At 37.4% G+C, this 20582-nt stretch overlaps 1 protein-coding gene across 3 annotated transcripts in view; it reads right to left on the bottom strand.

Moving 5' to 3' along the window:
• The window catches only part of LOC131070940 (U-box domain-containing protein 43), a 34414-nt gene extending 14221 nt beyond the window's left edge, over positions 1-20193 (bottom strand). The window contains exons 1-5 of one of the 3 annotated variants that reach the window (XM_058006647.2): positions 19853-20193; positions 19609-19705; positions 3445-4003; positions 2767-3326; positions 2333-2642 (exon numbers count right to left, since the gene is read on the bottom strand). In XM_058006647.2, coding sequence (XP_057862630.1) covers positions 2333-2642; positions 2767-3326; positions 3445-3988 — 1414 coding nt within the window. In that variant the 5' untranslated portion in view covers positions 3989-4003; positions 19609-19705; positions 19853-20193. Of the gene's footprint in view, positions 1-2332; positions 2643-2766; positions 3327-3444; positions 4004-19608; positions 19706-19848 lie in introns of all 3 variants that reach the window. The other 2 variants (XM_058006646.2, XM_058006644.2) reach the window with 2 other exon arrangements.
• Positions 20194-20582: the final 389 nt, after the last annotated feature.

The following is a 20582-nucleotide window of genomic DNA, read 5'->3' as shown; positions in this document are numbered from 1 at the left end:
ACATGCTCACTCTAAGTGTGTGGGACATGTATGATCAAGCATCCTTGTCTGTATGAGAGGGTATTCGGTTCCACATGTAGCCATCCCTTTGAGCTCTGTGATGACACTCCCTAATTGGCTCTCTAGCATATAGTCCTAGTGTACCTAAGAGATGTAGCATGCCTTTTAATGTGGTGTTTACTTTACTTTATTGGATGTCATGTATTCTTTGTGATTGATGTGAGTGTAAGCCTTCCTCCCTTGTGTATCATGTGAGTGTGTGTGTTTGGGCCATGTGATTATCTCACAGCATGATGGGGTGGACCTATGGGTTTCACATGGTCAAGTGGTGTGGTAACCACGGTTGGGGACCAAAGGCTATGGATTGGAGTCGACATTGGACTCTCTTTACTCATCATTTATCTAGGCATTCTAGTTAGTTCATTTCAAGAAAATGTATAATTCAAGGACACATTCAAGTCCTATCCAAATGTAATTTTTAATAATGCTTTTGGACCTCTCTCAAAGAGGTAATTGTAATTGATAATAATTGAGAATGGATTAGTTAGTTACATGTCTCGGTGCTACTACCAAAAATGAAGATCTTTGCATATTTCCTTTCAATCTTGAAAGTCGCAAATGGTTAAAATGAACTTAGGAACCACAAATTGGGTTTAAACCTCTTTGTTGCAATAGTAAATCTTCTCTACGCCCTGTAATCACAGCCAATTCCAAGTGTCTTGGATTTCATTGATCAGGCCTTTGCTTTTTGGTTTCATTAAGTTGTGAAAGGAGTAAGGCTCAACCACAAACCCTAATCATCGATGGCCTCTTCTAAATCTCCAAAATTTTCCGAGGTTGCCGAGCATTGAAAGTTCGGATTTGGCTCTAATGTTTAAGTTTTTCTTATGGTAAAAGGAAAGGCTTATCACCAATCCCCAACCCCCAAAGTGTAACCTTAAGGCTTTCTTTGCCAACAGTTATCGAACATCAAGCATTAGGCTTACTCCCTTTCAGCTTTGATCAAACTAGCAAAAAGAGTAAGCCCTAACCTCAACACCTAATCCCCGATGAGCACCCTTTCAAACTTCAGAGTTCCCAAGATTATCGGACTTCAGACTTTCACCTTACAATTTTCATCTTCACCTGGTAACTAAGCCGAAACCCTGATCTAGTTCTTCAAACTTCGGACTTCAGGCTTTCTTTCTTCCAAGTTTGTCTACTTTACGAACAAGGTAAGTGCAACACCAATCCCCAAACCCAACCAGCAAACTAATAATACTCAATCTAGAGCTTATATTTACCCTATCTTGTAAAGGTCATAACTTCTAGCCCAATGATCAAAAGATTGAACTTCTCCATATTGTCGGAAAGAGCTCGATGAGATCTAAAACCAATCCCTTTGAACCCTAGCTATAGCAACATTTCTAAAGGACCGATGAAGGTTTAAACACCAAATTCCACCCTAGAGACCTCCGAAAATGCAATTTTATGAGACAAAGAATATACTTATAAAATAGACCTTTGTTAATATCCATCTCCTTGTGATCTCAAATATTTGAAAGAAATCCTTATTCACTCCATTTATGTTCCTTTGTGGTTGAGTTTGCCTTGCAATGATTAATTTTCCACTAGTGCCACCATGGTTATGCATTGGTGAGGGCTTCTCTCCTAAACCTTATCCTTGTGGCATTGTATTATATGCGACACTATTATGCACGTCGCAGTGCAAGTGAGACATATTGCCTTCTTCTATGCTATGTGGTGGTGTGTTGATATTATTATTTCAAAAAAAGCAAGAAAAATTGTTTGTCGGGTTGTGCCTTAGTCCTTCAGACTAGGCATTACACCATTTCAATCATCAACCTGGAACATGTAGACCCCAAAACAATATTGTCTCCAGCAAAAATTGGGTGAGTCCTCAAATGATCACAATCAATAATCAACTTTTCTTAGAATCAAGCATGCCACAGAACAACCCTCTTGCATTTATAAGATCTGAAGCAGATAAGAAAATTAAACTTCAAGCTCTAGAGAATTGTTGTGTCCAAGGAAGAAATCAGCTAGGCTTGACAAGACATGATTTTATAAACTTTGATTTCTGAAACTTTTGACTACATAATATATTCTTTTGTCATTTATGTACTTCCCTGTTTGTGTTTTCTTTTTGTTCAATTAATATATGTAAACAATGAATTACAAACATGGAATCAAAAGGAACTTCTATTTTAATCTCATAGGCTGCACAAAAGAACTAAGAATGATGGAAGGAACACCTTTCCAGTATAGGTGGAAGTGGAAAAGAGAACTAATGACTAGTAGCTACATGCATAAATAAAGGCATGTAAGATACCTCCAACAAGACGTGTTATTAGGGGTTGCAAGCGACCATTTTCTGCCATTTGACGAACATTTTTGTCACACTGTTCTAAATTTTCAAGTGTTTTCTCTGCCTTCTCAACTGCCACAACATTTTCAGATTTGCTGCTTGTCATTCCAACTAATATGAGAATTGCTCCATTTACACAGCCAATCTTTTCACACAAAGATGGGGATTTAGACAGCTCCAATAACAATGATACTGCCTCCTCCCTCTCCTGTGAAAGTTCCCGTGATAAACATTTAACAAAGCTACGGATTGCATCTGCTTCGGCAATAGCTTCCTGCCAAAGAAGTTTGAAATATGTCAAACATTATGAAATAAAACAACAGAGGCTGCCAGATTAGTCTTTCAAAAGGGAATAAGAGGCTTGACATGAAATGAAACATTAGAATCAATAATGAGACCTTATTGTCTTCATCATCTTCTGCGAGCAAACACAGAGCTTCAAGAGCTCTGCAGCGGATTTTCTCACTACTACTTTTCAATTGGTTAACAATCATAGGTATCAATCCAACATTACGCACACGATGTTTGTTGATCCTACTTTTGAAACAAAGTAGTTGTATGTCTTTCAAGGCATATAGAACTTCTTCCTCAGAACTTTCTAATGTTAAGGAAGCACGAGCAATATCAATTTGAGCACCTTCATTTCTGGCTGTCCATTCTTCAATTGTATTACGAAGGGCTATGCTAGGGTTCAACTCTGTACTTTTCAGTTCTTTCCCTGTCATTGGACATACAGGTTTCCTTCCATTCTCTTGACATTCCTTGAACCATCGCTCAATTGAACTTCTCTCATATGTTTGACCATTTTCTAATGTTACTGGATCCCGCATGATTTGTTTTGTTAAAGGACACACAAATGCTTCATATAGAGGCTCAATGTGCCTCTGATCATAATGACGGCTATCATCTGACTGGCTACCATGGTCATAAAATGATTCAGAGTTGTTCAACATGTTCCCTGCCAAATGCATCATACATAGAACATAAGGATAGAATAACAACCACATAGAACAGGTCTATATATCTCTAGTCAATTTTTAAAAACTTGATTTTAATGCAATGTAATCACAACATACCAGATGAGTGACTGATGCCAACTGAGCTCTGTTTTTGAAGGTGCTCAGCTTTTAGTGAATTCTCGTGTTCAACTTCTACTGACTCACTATTTTGCACATCTACTGAATGAAAATATGCCTCTTGCATCTGCTGAGAAAGAGAATCGATTATAACTTTCGTATTTTCGTTGTTCTGAACAGAGGACAAAGGAATAAGTCTCAAGCTTCTTCCCAGATCATGCACTACATTCTCCAGTCGTTTCACTAGATCTTTGCTTTGAATGGACTGATGTATGCGATGTTTTCTGCTACATATATGTACAAGTTGATTGGCAATTTCAACATCCCGTAATAATGCCTCCAAAATCTCACTTATCAAAGGTGAACTATCTCTTCCATTTTGCAGCTCAATTATAATGGAGCAAATATTTTCTAAGAAGCTTGCCAATTGAGCAAAATTCTCTTGCTCAACTGGCACATTGCGCGCAAAGCTAGCAACCTCAGAAAATCTACTCAACAGGGACTGCCAAAGAATAACCACTTGTGGCAGCTCTACTTCTAGCATCTGAGAAACAATTTTCTGCAACAAAAAATAGAATAAAGGTAAGCAAATCACTAGTATCAAATTGTCCATATCATTCAATACTCGATACTAAAAAATTAATAACTGCACATATTACAAGGAAAGACAAAATAGCACCAATATTATACAGAAAATGGTTGCAATTATATTTCAAAATACATGATTTCCAGGGAAAAAAGTTTGCTTCTAAGGGAAAAGCTAATCCACAATTCATGGGAAAGGGTGAAACTACCAGCATTGGGAAAAAATTCCAATGGGTTAGCTGTATATAGTTTGGTTCTTAAACCAACTTTTCTGCCTTTATTTATATACTTCCTAAATTGCTTATTGACCTAATTGTTTTTCAATTTACCAAGTTACATTCATAATATCTAAGCAATGTTCATAATGATAGTTGTTAATATACTTATTAAAAAGTAAGCTCTTACAGACATCTTCCACCATAAATTGTATCATAATGCAAAGGCCTGATATTTGTTTTCAAGCATGATCTTAAATTTTATTACAGTTTGGAACTTTCATAAGCCTGTCTTTGATTTTTTAGCCATAACTTTTTATATATTTCCAATCTTAAATTTCACAATTTGCAAACACTATAAGCATGTTTAAGAAAATAAATCATATGCTCTAGCAGTGCAATTCGGCACAAAAATGTACACTACCAAAACAAAAGGCAAATATCAATCTAGTCATAAGCAGCTCAGTGGTGACACTTAGGCAAGGGATATTACAAACAGAGTTCATTTCCCAAAAAAAATCAATAAAATGGATTACTTGAGAATCAATGAAAGCAAAAGGAAGAAATGTAGTTTAATCACATGTAATAGCCAGTGCAATAATTAAAAAAGTACGCATGCTGTTATGGTTCTAAAACGCCTCTTGATTATCCATAATTTTCAAACAAGCAGATTCTTGACTCTCCTTGAGGAACTAAGAATAGCTCAAAACATAAAATCGAACAGTTTGAGGTTTCAAATTTGGTTCTTTTGGTTGGAAGGTCATCAACATAGTAATTTTTAACAAGTTCTAATAAGGGTGAAATATTTTTTATACTGAAATAAGAGAAAATTCATAAGGAAACCTTGATGGGCTACTAACATGCTGGATATTTATCCAGTACCCACCAAAAATGTCTGTCAAAAGGCACTTTTCAATGAAACAAACATTGTCGGTTTCTATCCAGCCAGTCTAAGTTACGCTGCTTGAATGAAATAAATTTAGAGCAAATGCAAAGCAACATTGGGGTGCTAGCATCATCTTTTGTGTGCAGCTACTCCCGTTTAAAGTGTACTATAGACCAGATTCATGAATTGCACACAAATGATGACCTGAAGAGGCTACATCTGTAAGTACCATTTGAGAGTTTGGACTCAAAAATTCTGGCTAATCTTCATACACAATTACCATTGTATGCTCACCAAAAAAATTGATTCATTCTAAATATTTGAATACATGCATACTTCATATATACACTACTGTATGCTTATCAAAGAAATTGATTCAGTCTTTATATTGGAATACACATATTGTATGCTCACCAAAAAAATTGATTTATTCTCAATACATACATATATGTGTGTGTGTGTGTGTGTGTGTGTGTGTGCTGTATGCTTATCAAAGAAATTGATTCAGTCTTTATATTGGAATACACATATTGTATGCTCACCAAAAAAATTGATTTTTTCTCAATATATACATATATGTGTGTGTGTGTGTGTGTGTGGGCACACACACACACACACACAAAATTCCTAGGTTTCTTCACCCAAGGGCCTAGTCTAGTTACTGGTTTAGTGGTGGGAGCGCTTCGAGAGCAGCCAGGGTATGTCCCTGCTGCCCCAAGTTTGGTGTACCCACAAGGAACTTGGGGTGGCAGCGACACACCTTGGCCACTCACTCCCAAAGCACTCCCACGACCAACAAGTAAGGATTTTTTTAAACAAAAGTAACTTTTAAACATTTAAACCTTAAAAATTGCCTAATACCCTAAAACATGCCCATTATATTTGTTATTTGACAAAAACAAACCTATTTTCACACGAACTCATTCTTGTTTTTCTATTTTTGCATTTTGGAAAAGCGCTGGTATATTTCAAAAGAGAACAATTAAAAAATTTAAAGTGTCAAAGGGGCAAATCTAGCTTGCACAAAGGACATCTATTGATCTAAGGCAAGTAATTTAACAAATCTTTCTATTTTTAATGAATTTTTCCAAGTTTTTTTAAAATTAAAAAAAAAAAGAATTTTTCAAGACTTTTCAGTGTTTGTTATTAACTTTTATATTTTGCATGTATTGTAGCGTTACATTTCTAAAAAATTTAAAATTCTGTAATTTCTTATATTAGCAATCTATTTGGAATGGCCAGTAGTTCAAGTTCAGCGAGCTTTGAGGCAAATAAACAATTTATATATGATAAAGCATCTCCTCTATGGAAATATTTTATGATGCTCGAACAACTTACAAGAGGTGGGCCTTTTATTTGGAATTGTAATTAGTGCAAGGGTCCAATTTAAGTGCTCATATAGTCAAGTGAAAAGCTCTCTTATGTGCTATGAGTGTGTGGAATTAGAATATGTGAAGGGAGAAATGAGAAGGGGTTGCCAAAACAACGAAGTATTGCATTAATTTGAGAACAAGAAGAAGCTAATCTTGTGAGAGAAAAATTAAAATCTCATCCATTAACAAAGAAAACATCATTGAAGCCGACTATAGATTCTCCTACAGTGATAGCCTCCCCACATCCTTTCTTGGAGATGTCGTCTATCCAAGAAAAAGATCCCTCTCCTTTCCACAACAGAGGTTGCAAATGAAAAAATTGCACATATGCCAATGGTCTTCCTTTCAACTTGGTGAAATAACCATATTGGCAAGAAATGGTAGCAGAATCAATAATCACCCTATGGTCAAATGGGTCTTGGGTATGAAAAGATGCACACCACCTTATTAGCAAAAAAGAAATGCAAAGACATCACTCGAACCAATTAGGGATTCATGGATTGAAATAGGAGTGTTTATTATTTTAGATGGATGGAAAGATTACACAAATTGACCTTTATTAAATATTATTACAATGTACAATGTCCCCCAAAGGGGCAATGTTTTTTAAAGAAACTGATAGTGACAAAGGGAAAACAATGATGAAAAATTCATTTCCAAAATCCTAATTTGGTTCATAGAGATGGTGGGCTCTAATAATGTTGTCTTGTCTAAGTCATTACAAACAACATGACAAATTGCAAGGCATTAAATGCTTTGGTTGAGGAAAGGTAGGGGCACAATTTTTGGACACCATGTACCATGCACTCCCTAACTTGGTGATGCAAGTAATTGGCACTGAAATAGAGTGGGTAAAAATATATTCACTAAGGGTGAGGAGATGCAAATGTTTGTGACAAACCATCATATGTCACAAGACATCTTAAGGACTTTATCAAATTAAAGTTGATGAAGTATATATAATTTATGCCATATTTACTTGCATTTTAATGTAGCTAATTTATTAACTTATTTTTAACACAACATTAGCTTGTTAAGACTCGATTTGAATCACACAATCATTTTGACACTCGTAAAGTGCAAGATACATTCAATGCCATAATCATTGGTCATCAATGTAGTATTTGGAAGCAGTCAAATTCAAAGAGGGCCCAAAAAGTAAAGTCATTAATCTTGGATGATGATTGTTGGGCTCATGTGGACAATGTATAGAGTTTCATTTAACTTATAATGAGTATGATCAAGTTTGCTAATACAAATCAACCATGTTTTGGGGAAATCTATGATGGCATCAACTCCATGATAGAAAAAATAAAGGTCAAAATAGCAAAAAAGAAGAATGACCTCAAAGAAACATTTTTCCGAAGTGTAAAAATATCATTCATCATTGCTGGAACAAGATGAACAAACCCTTACATCTCCTTGCATATGCATTATCCCCCAAATATTATACCACAAAGATACTTTCTTTGCCAAGGAGAATTGCACCATATACAATTAGTGAAGTTGCTAACGGGTACAAATTGGCATTTGGAATAATCTTGTCAAATCCACAAGCAATGGATAATGTTAAGAAAGAGTTTGGCAAGTTCATCTCAAGGCGAGATCATACTATTGTGCTCTTCACGACCAATACAAGGAAGATACTCATGCATGACAATACCTCCTAAGGCAAGATTAATTGTTCCTCTAGCCTCTTGCAATCAAAATTCTATCACAGATAAAGATTTTTTATTTTTTAACATTCTTAGTACTAACCATTCTTTTGCATTTTTTATTTTTATGTTTTATTGAGTCTCTCCAATTTCAACAAGTTGCAAGTTTTTCTTTGGCTAAACAAAATTGGAGTACATACTCCTCTATCCACTCAATGAAGTGTATCAAATTGACTGCAAAAAAAAAAAGAAGACTTGGTCTATATCCATTCCAACTTGCATCTCCTATCACATAAAGTAGATGACTATAAGGAAGGGGCAACAAAGAATTTATATATAACCCCTAAGTGTACCAACTTTGATGTATCCATTGTAGAACTTTCCAAAGTCAATATATATGATGATGAGGCTCTTATAAATGATGTACCTAATGGGAGTGGCACTCAATTTGCTCATGTTTCAAATGATATTGAACCAAGTGATGAATTCAATCTAGATGCTTTCGATGAAAATTGAAGACCAAGATACAAAGTTTCCATTGTATTATTTTCAAATTTTGTAATTGTAATTATTTTCATATGAATCTTGACTTTAGAGTCTTGTATATAAATGATATATCACATAATATTGAGATTTTGAACCATCAATTGACAAATTATATTATCTTTAGCACTATCAAGGACTCAAATATCACTATATATATATCCAAGGACATCTTACCACTAGTGAATGTGTTAAGGTGGTAACTATTATCACAAAAGCTTGCACCCTTGCTGAGCTATCAACTCAGCAACCTTGTGAAACATGGAAACAACCCCGAAGTGTGGAACCTTGCACAAGGGGGTTTAGATTGAGAAGGAAGCCGGCCTTCTCTGAAGATTCAACCCCCTTGTGCAAGGTCCCACACTTCAAAGCTTACTCCTAAGCCTATCCTAACAACTTGCAGAGGAAAAGAGAAGAGAGTAATGCTTAAAATAAAAAGAGGTGATGCACCAAGAAGAGATTGTTTCTTTCCCTACCTGAAATGACACAAAGAATCAACTGAAATACCCAGGAGATGCACAAACTCCAGTTGTATGAGTGACCCCAATGCATGTATGGAGGTTAAAATTCGCTGAATGTCAAGAGGGGAGAAGGTTTCCCACAAGTCACACTCAGAAATAAATTAACACAACATATATGAGAGAAGAGCCACAAAACATACGCCTACGATGAAGGTAAGGAAACATACACAACATACATTTATTGAAGGAAGGCAAAAATAGCAATTTCAATTCATTCGAAGGCCAATGGCCAAACTTACAGTTGCAAAAATGCAAGATAAATACAAGAGAAGTGAAAGAGCATAAGAATAGCTCAAGCCCGCAAGGAGAGAACCCTTTACAATTGAGGCTTAACAGCCTTTATATAGAAAACTGGTTGCAAGAGTGATCATGACCCTTGTGTGTGCAGGGAAATGTCAATCTGGGAGTGCAGGGAAGTGCATGCACCTGACTTCTGTACATGCAAGCAACCTAGCCATACCCTGAAAATGCAACCCTGAGAAGGGTGGATTGACTGACCTTCCAAAGTCAAAGCATGCAGACATGACATAAGTTACCACAACAAGCATGGCCCTGTACCTCTCTTGATAGAAATCCTGCCAAAAACATTCAATGCACCCCTGTGGCTCCACAAAAGAAGGTGCACAAGTCACAAAAACCATCGGAGCATTTAAAGCTTTGAGTGTTGATCACGCCATCCGGAAGTGTTGCAAGCTGGAAAGAAGTCCGAGGACTTCGGAAACTCGGGCTCCCGAAGTGGGGAAGACAAGGAAGGAACTTCGGAACCTCGGGGTTCCGAAGTTTCAGGGAAGGGAAGAAAAGACTAAGCAAAAGAAAAAAGGGAGACCTAGCAAAGGAACTTCGGAACCTCGGGGTTCCCGAGGTTCGGGGAACTAAAAAGGAGGAAGGAAAGGGGGGTTCCGGGAATGGGAAGAAGAGAAGGCAAAGGGAAGGAACTTCGAAACCTCAGGGTTCCAGGGTTCCAGAGAAAGAAAGGAAAAGGCCAAGGAGGGAACTTCGGAACCACAGGGTTCCGGAGTTTCGGGGAAGGGAAGGAGAGGCAGCAAGGAACTTTGGAACCTCGGGGTTCCGAGAAAAGAAAAGGGAAAGGGAAAGGAACTTCGGAACCTCGGGATTCCGAAGTTTCGAAGAAGGCAAGGAAAGGGGGTTCCGAAGTTCCAAGGAACTGATGAGGAGGAAGGAAAGGGAGGAACTTCGGAACCTTGAGGTTCCAGAGTTCCGAAGAAGGCAAGGAAAGGTTTTGGGGAACTGAAGAGGAGGAGGAAGGAAAGGGAGGAACTTCGGAACCCTGAGGTTCTAGAGTTCCGGGAAAGGGAAGAAGAGAAGGCAAAGGGGAGGAACTTCGGAACCTCGGGGTTCCGGAGTTTCGGAGAAAGAAAGGAAAAGGCCAAGGAGGGAACTTCGGAACCACGGGGTTCCGGAGTTCCGAGGAAGGGAAGGAGAGGCAGCAAGGAACTTCAGAACCTTGGGGTTTCGGAGCTCCGAGAATCTGGAAAAAAGGGCTAAAGAAGGAACTTTGGAACCTTGAGGCTCCGGAGTTCCGGGGAACTAGAGAGAAAAAGAAGCAAAGGAAGGAACTTCAAAACCTCGGGGTTCCGGAGTTTCGGAGAAGAGAGAAAAGGCTAAGGAAGGAACTTCCTCGAGACAAGACAACACTTCACTCTTCATAAATCCACTGCTTTTATCCTTGATCAATCGGGGCAGCGCTGGTCCATGAATCGTATCTCTGATCGGTTCTTACCGATGGACCAAGGGTGTCATAAAATGACAACAGTAACCTCGTTTTAAAATTTTAATGGTAACGTGCATTAGGCTCACAAGTGATGCAAGAGTAAAGGATTACAAAAAGGAAGAAGTACTTGTCCTACAAGAGAAGATAAAAGATGAAAGCATTCAAGCTAGACGAGTAAAAATTTGGAAATTTGTAGGAGGGAGATGATGATAAGAAGGTGGGTGGATGCCTTATAGAAAGAGATTGGAAGCAACAAGGAGTGATCAAGTCAAAGGAGTGCAGGTAGGAGAACTCAATCCATTAGTATTCTGCAAGATGTAAGGGGCGGGGGGCCTCATTACCAACCCTCACTAGATATGATATATATGTTTCCAATGCACACACATATAATTCAAAATATAGATATTTGAATCTATATAAATAACTTGGATATATGTAATTCAAGTATACATACATACATATATGAATATGTATAAATTGGAATATATATATATATATGCTTTTCAAATTTCTTTTAAAATAAAATAAGTGATTTCTTAATTATAAAGCACCAAAATTATATAAGGTACAAACCCACAACCCAAAAGAATTTAGGGAGTACAAAAAGAGAGGTGTACAAAATAGAGAGCCAAAATATCAAAATATTTGGCCATCACATTTTGGATAATGAGAGGAGAAGCAAAAACATCATCCTCTTCCATCACTTTATCATCTTTTTCAACAACATCTTCAATAGGTGCTAAACATTCCACTTAAATAACATCTTCAAATAGTAATGTCTCCTAATGAGGTAATGTGCCCTCCTTTAGAACTGCCACCTCTTCAAACACCTTATCCACAAAAGGACCTAAATTTCCCTTTTTCTTTTACTAGATTTCCTTTTTGCTTTAATTGTTGAATTCAAGGTGTATTGCTTGGCAACAACTATGTTCTCAACATTCTCTCTAGATCCAAAATTTGGCATTCTTCTTCCTTTCACATTTTGGATAATGAGAGAAGCAAAAACATCATCCTCTTCCATCACTTTATCATCTTCTTCAACAACATCTTCAATAGGTGCTAAACATTCCACTTAAATAACATCTTCAAATAGTAATGTCTCCTAATGAGGTAATGTGCCCTCCTTTAGAACTGCCACCTCTTCAAACACCTTGTCCACAAAAGGACCTAAATTTTCCTAGAAGCCACAAGTGGAGGCAAGATAGAATAGGGGTTGAAGTAAGGGGGGTCTTCAACAAAAGCATCAAAATTTTCTCTATGCATGTTACTTTTCCTATTAGATTTTTGAAAGTCATTATTTTGACTCTCATTAGGATTCAAGCTTTTTAAGGTGGTTTCTTTGAAAATGCTCATGCTCGTAACAAATTTGCATTTGAAAATAAGGCATCCAGTAATTTAGGTATAGATCACAAGTGCCCGAAAATCAAGGACAAGATAGAAGAGGGGTTGAAGTAAGGGGGGTTTCAACAAAAGCATCAAAATTTTCTCTATGAATGTTACTTTTCCTACTAGATTTTTGAAAGTCATTATTTTGACTCTCATTAGGATTCAGGCTTTTTAAGGTGCTTTCTTTGAAAATGCTCATGCTCATAACAAAATTTGCATTTGGAAATAAGGCATCCAATAATTTAGGTATAGATCACAAGTGCCCAAAAATCAAGGACCACCATAAAAAATCAAGTCTTTCTCCCCTTTAACAAAGCTCACAATGGAAAAACCCCTCCCACCCAATGAAATGTCAATATCACCTTGAATCTTTGGTCTCCATTCTGTATCCACCTAATTTTCTAGCAATTTGTAAGAAGGCCAAACACTTATAAACTTGTCCACCAAAGCTTGCTCAGACTACTTGATAGTTTGATCCATTGAATCCCCCACCCAAAATGTCTTCAAAGGGAATATCATCCCAACATCCAAACCATCTAAATATTTTCATTGTCGTGCCCGGATTGTGGAAATTCATAGAAATAAAGGCATTCAATGTTACTTTCATACTAGCACCCACCCCAACAACATCTTTGCAAGATTGGAGGTGACATGAGAACAAAAGAGAGACAAAACAACCAAAAGAGACCAAGCAACTCCAACAAGGATACCAAGGAAAAACAATACATGAAAACAAATCAATCAGCCCTCAAAAAGTTGTCCAATCTCAACAAACATGCTACCATAGCATTCCAAAAGCAAACAAGGGTGAAGGGATGCAAGGAGCTACAACAAAGCTATGGCCTACCTAGCTATAATAGTGTAGTGTCATAAATTGTATACTTACACAATTTCATACTCACTTGGACCTCACTTTGGCATTTTTGCCCTCTATGTCTTGATTATGCCTGATTTTGCTCACACCGATGCCAAATTTGCAGTGTTCCACGAGCATTGGGGATGGGGGGACGCGGGGACACGTTTCTGGGACGGGTGGACCAAGGGCCTAAGTTTGGGGACGGCGGGGGGACGACGGCGGGGGGTGGCGGGGTGGTGGTGCTGATATAGTTATACATATACATATAGTACTTGAAAAACTAGTTTTGAAAAGATGTATGACAGTATGACAGTATAAGAATTACATTTCAAATGAGACTATAGGAAATTTCATAAATACTAAATCTAAATACCAAGATTTCTTCAATGCTAATTGTGTTGTTATATGGAGCCTAATCAAACTTGGAGATTAAATTTTCCCTACTTCTATCGGCGTGATTTCCCCCTATATTTTTCAACGGGGGTTTGGGGGCAGCGCCCCCAAGTTGGGGTCAAGGGGCATCGCCAAGGGTCAAGGGTCGGGTGTTATTTTTCTATTGGCCCACGTCCAATTAGGGTTACCCCTTGACCCCCAAAGAAGTCACTTTTTTTTTTAAAATTTTAATTTTAAACATTGCATATATGTGGGGGCGACGGGAGACGCCTGGGTGTCTCCCCGTCCCTCGAGAGACGTATGCACGTCTCTTGAAGGACATGGAGACACCCAGACGTGGGAGACACGGAGACGTCTCCCTGTCTCCAGTGGTGCTTGGGTGGCGGTGGTGGGACGGCGGGGGACGTCGCGTCCCCGTCCCCCCGTCACAGAGACGTCCCTGTCTCCAAGACGCGGCCAAAAAGGGGAGGGGACGTGTCCCCGTGGAACACTGCAAATTTGTGATCTTCATTCTCTACTTTGACTCCTGGACCTTGATTCAACCCAAATGGATTGGACTAGGGTGCTAGGTGCCATTGTCCAAACCAAAAGGACCCAAATTTGAACCCCTCTAGATGTCGGAAAAAGTTGAGCAGGAAATGATTTTTGATGTCAACCTTAATAATTTTCAACACATTTTGTAAGGATAGGTATAAAAGCAAAGTATTATCCCCTCATTTGAAACATCTCTCAATTATCTCTCATCAAGGAAATTCACTCCTCAATTCAAATTCAAATGAGAAAGCAATCAAGGGTCAAGTATTCAGATTTCAAGCATTCAAGATGACATCCATGATCAAGGTCTTATGAAGACATCCATGGATTCCTACACGATGATATCAGCCTTTTTATGAAGACTTCAAGGCAAAGGAGATTCATAAACAAGGTATAACATTTCAATTCAGCATTTATTTCCAAATCTAGCATCTGCCTACAAGGGTAAGCTCTCTTTTCTATTTTGTTCATCATAGGGTTAACTCCAAACCCAAAGCTTTGACCTAGGCAAATCCCTATCAACACAACAACATTTTTCCTCTCGTGTGTGCAAGTGATAGGTTCAGAAGAAAAGAAATACAGATCTAGAAAGTACAAACTACGACAAATTGAACCAGATTTTGACTAACCAAAAACCCCTGAACAGTGGCAATCGGCGAACAGTGTCTGACACTTTTCTGACAAAATTTCAAGAGGAGGTTCTGAGCGATATACTAATCCTAAAGCTATTTTTGATATCCAAATCTGACACCTTTAGGACTAGGGTGCCAAGCCCCACAATCTAGCATTTCCAAGCTCAAATTTCAAACACAAGTTCCTCTCTAGCTCCCATTTCCAAATCTCTACTCAAAGTATGCATATGTTTTGAAACTCTCTATTTATGGCAATGCTGATTACTCTCAATTTTGCATCATTAGCCCTAGTTATTGCATTTAATCATTTTGTCTTATCCAATTACAACAATTCAACATAAAAAAGGAAATAATCAATCATTATGCCCAACTCTACTAGAGGTTTGTAGTTGGGCCTATTGGTTATTTTCCCAATGTGAGGTGAGGTTGTTGTGAATGGATTTGATTCCTAGTTTGCATGTTTAGACTAGTCAACCCCATTTCACCACCTTAGAAGTAGAAACCCTAAAAAAAATTTGTTCCTCCAAAAGGTCTTTATTTATATATATATATATATAGAATTTAAATTTTATATATATCGGAGTAGAGAGAGAATCTCTCAAATTTTTTACCTAGAATCTCCAATGATCCTTGAGTATCTTTTGACTCCCAAAGGCATTTCACACACTATCCAAAGGCTTCTTTTCAGAATTTATATATTTATATTGGAGTAGAGGGATGACAAAACTCTCAAATTTTCCAAAGATTCTCAGGCATTTTGTAACTCCCAAAGATATTATACATGCTATCCAAGGGTGTCTTTTCAAGTCAAATCAATATAACGGAATTAGGAAATCCTTTTGAGCCAAAAATATGTAAAAACTATCAACATGCCCCAAAAATGTTAATTAAAAGACAATTACGCGTTGCAAACACAAAGGAGATAATAATTGGTCTTCTGATTCTCACACGTGCAAATGGCATTCAAGCATAGCAACGGTCTATGAGGAGACCATAGTATAATTACAGCAGCTTTCAGATAGTACAATACCAACAAAATAATATCAAATAGAATATTAAATAAATTATATTTTGTTATAAATCAGTGATGGAATTCAACCAAAGACCATATGGACATATAAGACCCACCCACAATAAACTCCTACCAGTTTGACAGTATAACACTAAGATAATTGCACAAACAATAGAATGCTTCTAATATTAAAATGATTCTACCTTTTAAGTTTGTATTACAAGGATGTTTTCTTATAGGCCAAGCAGTATGATATCCTAACTGAATGTTAACAAAACCTGATAATAATAAACACAAATACTCTAACTTAAGCTACCTAGCTAAACTAAGGCAAACTGAACATAATAAGCCTATAAGGTTTATAAATGTTATCGCCAACAGATTTTTGGTGAGCATACAACAGCACTGGATGTCAATGCCGTTTGGACTCATAATCCTCAAATGACATGCATAAATACAGAGTCTGAACTCTGAACTTTGTTTATGACAGATGGAGATGATAAGCTCACACGAAATTTGTTGAAGAAATCGTCTACCTACATAGTTGACATTTCATTAATTGTAAAGTGAAACTCCGAAGCCCTCAGCATAATGATGGCGAGGAATGAAAAGGGTAAACCATGAATTGCAAGGTGTTTCAAAAGCTTATGTAGAAACCCTAGTTTCTCAATTTTGTAACCCCTTGTTTTGCAAAATTCAAAAAAAGTAGAGTATAGTTCTTTCCAAGGGTTTCTTGTAAGTATTTGTTCCCAGAGCAATTAAAACATGAAATCGTCTACCTACATAGTTGAGCATTTCATTGATTGTAAAGTGAAACTCCGAAGCCCTCAACATAATGATGGCGAGGAAAGAAAGGGTAAACCATGAATTGCAAGGTGTTTCAAAAGCTTATGTGGAAACCCTAGTTTCTCAATTTTGTAACCCCTTGTTTTGCAAAATTCAAAAAAAGTAGAGTATAGTTCTTTCCAAGGGTTTCTTGTAAGTATTTGTTCCCAGAGCAATTAAAACATGAAAGTCGATATGCAACAATATATGAACAGCAAGCAATTTCCTTATTTGCATTCAATCATTCAGTACAACTTAGCAAAATCACACCAATATGTTGACATACAGCAGATATATATTTATTCTATTTCCCAATATTTGCTAATTTAATCTTTTCAATCATACCAGAACTTGATAACTCCCTACAACTTGGAATTTGACCAGCAATTATACTCCTGCTGCTATGGTCCAGCCAGCATAATTAATTCGCGCCAGTCTGAAGGTGCTGCAAATTGACCAGCAATTGTTGCATATGTCTTCTAATAACCCTAGCGCCCCCTTCTGCAGAAAATCCGAGATTTTTGACAGCCTGCAGGTATTAATTCGAACCCTAGGAGCATCTACGGCCCTGCATCAGTACGGCCTGCAACTGATTTAAAATAACTCCTCCAAATGCTGATGGAATTCGTTGAATTCCCTTGCCCAAGGTTGGAATCTGATCCGCAAAAAGTAGATAATTGTTTGGCAGTGAAAATTCCTTCAAAACTTTACCAATTCATACAAACTGAGCTTCCGAATGAAGCCCTCCCTGAAGACCAAATTCAGGAGATATCACACTCCCTCAAATGGTTGCACAATTGAAGAATTTCCGCTCTCCAATGGCTGAAGTCGAAACCCCGGTTCCTTCTTCTCACAAACTTCACCAATTTCAAAATGCATAATTCTCAATAATGAGCTCTTCCTTCAATTAAACCTTTTATATCCTCTCATAGAGCTCGATTTCTCTCTTATTAGGCATTTATGATTATTAAATGACATTTAATATTAAATGTGCACAAAGTCATTTAATAATCACTTTGATATAAGAGCCTAATATAATAATATAAATGGCCCCCTCATTAATGAAGTCATGACCCATAATAATAAAGTCACTTATAACTTTATTCTTAACTTTTAATTATTAAATTATAACATAAAGTCATTTAATCATTAATAACTTCATTAATATTTAATACCTCGCCAAGCCGTCAAAAATGGAGGTCACCACTGCAATTCACCAAATGACTAACTACCCGGCTATAAATAGTAAGAGGGTCCATCCCGCAGATATCTAACTTACTAAAAATAGTAAGTGTAGCAAAAGGAGTCCAAATGAAGCCGAACGAAAGCCAAACCAACAAAACTCTGACCACTGGAGAAGCTGCATCCCTCAAAGGACCCTCTATTCAATCTTATTAGCCTACGAGGGTCAGTGATAGGCTAATCTACCAAGCTGACAGAGGTCAACTAGAAGAGGACATCACAGCTTATGTCAATGATTGTAAACATATGTTAAAAAATTGTCTGGCATATTATCTTCTAATGGAGATTCTGATCTTGATAGAGTACTTGACTTTGCTTGGAGACAAAGCAGTACTATGAGAAGCGGGTGAAATCAGGTAAAGTGGAGATAGCACATTCATAGAACCTCTTCTAGATGAGGAGAATAGGAAAATGAGAGCTAGCACGGAGCATAGTTATCCAGTTTAACCAGATCTTGACGATGTTTGGTCTAAACTGAACTTTTACCTGGACTGTTTTTCTTCAGAATTTTTCCTAAGTGAAAAAACAGTATTTTCACACATTAAAAATCACAAATTATAAAATTTAGTAAGAACGAGAGTAAAACATGTAAACTAAAAAATAAACCAAAACACTCAGATAAATAATCAGCATGGAGTAACTAGAGTGCCAATGACTTCCCATCCAAGAATGCGACAAGCAAAAATATATTCTGCATAATTCAGGTATTTTTATTTCCTACACAAAGGCCTGTTACAGAGAAAAAGAATGAAATTAACTATCAAGAAGCACTAAAGCCTTTCCTGTTAAAAGGCTTTACCTTTAAATTATGCTACTTTTATCTGCTTGAGCCTTTCTAATATGGACAAACTATAAGGCTAAACAACAATTGAAAATTAGCAGGTGTTCCCTATTCACAAAAATGAAAACAAGCCAATATAAAGTCGCCAATCACAAGGACGCATGTGGAAAGACACTGATAAGCAGAAAAGTCAAGTAAATAAGAATTAATGTGATGAAACTGCATTCAACAAACATAATTCAACTGCCTAAGGGCTCTCGTTCAATGTTGGACGCTAGTAACCTCGATATCACTGGTCACAGGTCTGAGTCACAGTAGTGACTCTTCAGCAGACCAGGCATCACCCAAACAGCTTGTTGTAATACAAAAAATTTATACAATTGAGCTGGTGATGCTCTGATCAATTTACATAAGAGGAAAAATTACCACTAAAAGACGATATTCTCGTTACTTAAAGAACAGCTATGAAAAAAGAGTTAAATATATTTCTACTCAAAGCCAAATAAAAGCAGCAAGAGCAAACTCCACTGGAAGGGAAAAAAAAACACTAAGCTTTCTTTAAACACGCTCCTCAAGCAGTTTCACCGCACCCGACTTCCAAACATCTTCGATGCCAGACCCCAGGGTCATCACTTGGAACAACTTATTCGCCTGTCAATCAATTTAGTCTGCAGTTGTGGATGGCAGTATGAAAGTGTCTGAATCAACCGCTGCCCTGTTGACAACCGTACCCAAGCTTGCAATCTGCTACTTCACAATAACTAAATCAAATTTACATTCTTTCTATTAAAAGGTAGAACCAATCCTTTGGTTTACTGGTCAGAGAAGTGGGTGCCTCATTTGTAGCAACATTAATTTCGACACGGCAAGCGATCTGAGCCCAAGCATGAAAATTAAAAATAACAGCAATGGCAGGAATACTTGGATTTATTTAAGGTTCCTGAAGTTTTCTATAAGCAAAATTTTATCCAGCAATAATTACACAAAACAAACCTGAAGATCCAAAGGCTTGTTACGCTACCCGAAAATTCCACAATTAAACGGACAGAGAAAGCCAATTGATCATACGTTTATTTTCAGCGAGCAAACCCTGGTACGGATTATATGATTTGAAACAAAAACAAGAAGCGAAGCATTTTCAAACTGAATTACTCGACACGCTCTATCTCGCCAAATTAGAAGAAGAATGTAAAGAGAACAAAAGAATCTCATGAGAAAGGATCAAAAGCATACTTACTGTTGAGTCCCATGGCTGTAACGACCCAGTCTTCCTCCGCCGCCGCCCTCGGATGAAGAGCAAAGACCTTCACAGGGGTGTTAAACAAATATTTGGAATGCTAAGATAGCCATCAATTAGAACGTAGAATTTGGGCAAAATTAAGAGTAGTGAGATAATTTGGGGGTCCGGTGTAGTTGGTGGAGCCATTATAATGTAGTGTCACAGCGGGACCACCCGCTGGGTGACCGACTCTCTCTAGCCTCTGCTCTTGCTCTTGTCGTCATCGTTTCCCAGGTCAAGCACGACCTGCCAAATCGATAACCATGTCTCCACACGCAAGTGTCCATGATCTTTCTGCCTCGCCTCGCTACCTATGACGCTGTAGTACGTCCATATTTTACTTCTTTTATTCATTTTATTATAACATATGCAAGTCAATCCCTACTATTATACACCAAAATTTGAGTATTGCAATGTGCCAAGATGGCACACTATGTTCAACCCTCATGGCGTCTTTATGTTTCAAATTTAGGTAACGTCCAAATTCAACCTACTCATTTAGCTCCATTACTTAATTGTTTGATTTGTATTGTTCCTAAAGTTTTAGAAATAATGGTGATTATTTAATACTATATATGTTGTACTATTGACCTTGAGAAATTTAAGACTTTATGTACGATGTATTGTAATATGGATATAAAACATGTTACAAAGTTGATATCTACAAATATCTTTGCACTGTTTATTT

The sequence above is a fragment of the Cryptomeria japonica genome, chromosome 1 (assembly GCF_030272615.1).
Source record: "Cryptomeria japonica chromosome 1, Sugi_1.0, whole genome shotgun sequence".
Lineage (NCBI taxonomy): Eukaryota > Viridiplantae > Streptophyta > Pinopsida > Cupressales > Cupressaceae > Cryptomeria > Cryptomeria japonica.
This window is presented reverse-complemented; position numbering and strand designations above follow the sequence as displayed.